The sequence below is a fragment of the Buceros rhinoceros genome, unplaced genomic scaffold, assembly GCF_000710305.1.
Source record: "Buceros rhinoceros silvestris isolate BGI_N320 unplaced genomic scaffold, ASM71030v1 scaffold34287, whole genome shotgun sequence".
In the NCBI taxonomy this organism is placed as follows: domain Eukaryota; kingdom Metazoa; phylum Chordata; class Aves; order Bucerotiformes; family Bucerotidae; genus Buceros; species Buceros rhinoceros.
In genome coordinates, this window is record NW_010422172.1 from 4,079 (window position 1) to 7,466 (window position 3,388).

The window sequence follows — 3,388 nt, forward strand, 5'->3', positions numbered from 1 at the left end:
TTCTTTTAACTGCGCGTATCGGTTTTGACCCAGCCACAGCAGGAAGCTGCGCTTCTGGTTTGCAGTTGTGAGCACCACCATTTGCTGATCCGGGTGGATTCGGCAACCCCCTTGGCACCGGTTCATTCTGGGTTACAGGTTCTATCAGCTTTTGCCAATTCCGCAACAATTTCTTGGCACGTTTGGCAAGTTCCTCATTGGATGTCTTCTTCCTCACCTCATTGATAAGCCTCCCAAGTCTCGTTTCCTATAAAGAAAGGAACGTTGTTTTACAAAGGGGTACCACTCTCAACAGAACTCGGAAGGTACATTTCTGCTGCAGAATGCTTACCCTGGGGAGCACCTGGTTAGAACCACTGAGGGTTTAAGTGTGAGTTAATCTTTCTGGAAAGGATTAGTCCAGTTGCTCCAGTGCTCTGCCACGCACCACCGTAGGTGTAGGTGCGAAACCTACACCCACTGCAGGTTTCGAGGCAGCCCGTCTACTGGCTGGCTAAAGCACCAGAGCCACTTGCTGCGAAAAACATCAGGAAGGAATTCTTTCATCAGCAAGAATCTCGAGACTAAAGGTGCAAGCTCAGATTTGAGAGGAAATGCAGCACCCAAGGCAGAAAAGGTGCATCTTTATCACAATAAAAGTGTAAAATCTGCAGAAAGAGGCAAAAGAAAAGAATTCCAGATTCCTCGCCTGTTGCAGTAATAGTTGATGGTAAAAATCTGTTTCACAAACCTGACTAGCCAGGATGCGACTCTGTCCTACCTTCTTCCTTTGCTCCCCAGGATCTCGAAAGGGTATGAAAGCCCGATTTAAACAAGCATTCCTGGGGTGTCCCAGAGTGGTTTCATAAGTGGAAGTGAAGTGTTTGATTGTTCCCAACACACATTTGAAAACAAAGAATTCTTCCACAAGTCAGAGTACTTTAGAGAAACATTCAAAGGAAACCCAGCCCAGGCCGTGAGAGCAATACCCAACGTGTGGCGATACAGACGCTGAAGTACAGCTGGAGTTATAACCGAGCGACAGTTACGAGCAAGTAACACCGATCATTCCAGTAACAGATCAAACGAGATTTTATAACATTTTGTAACTAATTTTATAGCCGTAACAACTCCTTTGGCCCCTGTTGCCAAGGGCGGCCAGCGGGGCTGCAGCTCTCCCACCCGGCACTTCAGCTTTTCTCACCCCGAATCTCCCCAACTCCACCAGCATCAAAACCTGCTCCACTGAGGATCAGTCTTACAGACAGGGAGTAACTACATTCCTACTGCAGATTCTTTGGTTCTTGGTCACCAAACATGTAAAGAGGTGACCGGCACTTCAGCAAGCGGAGTGATGCCGGTGAACGCCACAGAATTAATCAGGAGCAAGTAACGATTACCGCAGCGCCCTGCACAGAGCGCTGCTGCAGGATCCCTGTGCGCACCGAGACATCAGCAGCAGCGCCAGAGGGACAAGAGAGTGTCTGCACTGCGAGTCCTCAGCAGGCATCTGCTGCTTCAGGAAAGGCTCTCATGGAAATCAGACAGGCAGGGACAGTCCTTTTCTACTGAAAACCCAAGCGATGTTCAGAGGGAGACGTACCTCGAGTGCCTCTTTGGTAATGGGATATTTCTCCAGGCTGGAGATCACTTCCAGCACTGCCACCATGTTATGGATCTGCAACAAGGAAGACAAAGTCACTTCATGTTTCACGTACAGGTCTTTGTTATCGAGGGTAATTTAGGACCTCGCATTTTCTAATTGCTGGAAGCACTACACACGAAATTGCTATCACGCTGTCTGGCTTCAGGGAGCTGGCTGTTCACGGAACAGGGACAAGGACACTCCGTGACCTAGTTGGGAACTGCAGGAGCTGTAACAAACACACGCTAATGTAAAACTGAAAGAAACATGGGCAATAAAACCAGAGTGACTTACTGGTAATGTTCCGGACCCCCACCCAAGGAACCGGCTCACGAGAGCCAAGAGGCCCGAGAAGAGCCGCGAGTCAAACCACGGACCTTGCATTCACTTCTTCAGGCACCGCTTTAGATTTACACCGTTCTACAGTTTTGTTCAGAGTATCGATGCTCCCGGTAGCTACGCCCCAGGAGTCGGAAGACCCAGCTACAAACTCCTCCAAGTGCAAGAGCTGAGGAAGCAAGTGCTGTGCCCAGTAGGTGTCCTCAGCCCATCGCCCAGCGCCAGGCCCGGGATGCAGCCGCGGCTCCTCCACCGCCGCCATCGCTCCAGAGCCGGTTTCCTCAGCTGGCAGGCGGTGAGAGGAACCGCAGAAACCCATGTTATCTGCACAAAGCGCGTATCAGATTTTCTGATGGGCTTCACTGCCACGCGTCGGTACCCAGGAGCAAAGGCCATGCAAAAGCAGTTCCACAATCTGCAGATGTTCAGCACAAGAGCGATTGGAATGATTTCTAGGTGAACCCCAGACCACCCAGAGATCTCCGTCACCTGGTGTTAACAGCACCAAACCCGGGCATTTCTAATTCACCTTTCCTGATAGATTTCAAAGATGAGCGAAGGAAAACTTGAATCACAGTCACTATTATTGCTTAACTGCATTTGTGACTCAGCTGGAGGTGAACTGCACCTCAGAAAAATCTCGCAGCAAGAACCTCCGCAGGGATCCCATCCCGCATTACCCTGAAGTCTTATCAGGAGCACGGTGAGGTGGCCCTGCCCACCCAGCTCACCTGCAAGACTCATCATGTTAAGAGACTGTACGTTTGTAAGAATTTGCTTTTCCAGGCCAGCTCTACCCTTCCTTTGAGATACAAGAGGAGACTCAGGAGCTGAAGTCTCTTCCTTGCAGAAAACCTCGTGCCTAGACAATTTGTTCCCGTACGGCAGGATTGCTTCTCGCTGGAGATACCTGGATAAAGCTGTCAGCCACGAAACACTCTGCCGGAATTTAGATTTACTTTTATCAAGCTTATGTTCAAAGTCTACCTAGGCTTCGGATGATTAGAACTCTCAGGGGTTGTAAAACCAGCTTTGGACTAAAGATGAATTTATTTGTCACGGTCTTTTCTGCACTGAACTAGGGTGCCGCTGCAGATATTTAAATAGCTAACGCTCAGTTCTGGGAGTTTCCAGACAAACATTTTTAGACTTGCAAAACATGATACTCTCCTTCCCAACACATATTTTAGACTGTGAACTACCAGAGCGCAAAAAGGCTCTGCTGCACACACCACTAACTGATACAATTATTTTTGCAGTTACTGGTAATCCCCAAATATTAATTATCTAAATGACAAACTGATGGCAAAAAAGGATCATTAGTCTGTCAAAAGGTCAGGATGGGGAAAGTGATACGCTCTGTATATCCACACCTACAGGAAGATGAAGCTGCTCTGGGAATTTCCAGTAACAGCTCTGCCTTTG

The 3,388-nt window shown here is 48.6% G+C and overlaps 1 protein-coding gene across 1 annotated transcript in view; it reads right to left on the reverse strand.

The window, feature by feature from the left end:
• The window catches only part of MED26 (mediator complex subunit 26), a 3,781-nt gene extending 1,556 nt beyond the window's left edge, over positions 1-2,225 (reverse strand). The window contains exons 1-3 of the mRNA XM_010139947.1: positions 1,995-2,225; positions 1,583-1,657; positions 5-247 (exon numbers count right to left, since the gene is read on the reverse strand). Of these exons, the coding sequence (XP_010138249.1) occupies positions 5-247; positions 1,583-1,657; positions 1,995-2,225 (549 nt within the window). The remainder of the gene's footprint in view (positions 1-4; positions 248-1,582; positions 1,658-1,994) is intronic.
• Between the last annotated feature and the right edge of the window lie 1,163 nt (positions 2,226-3,388).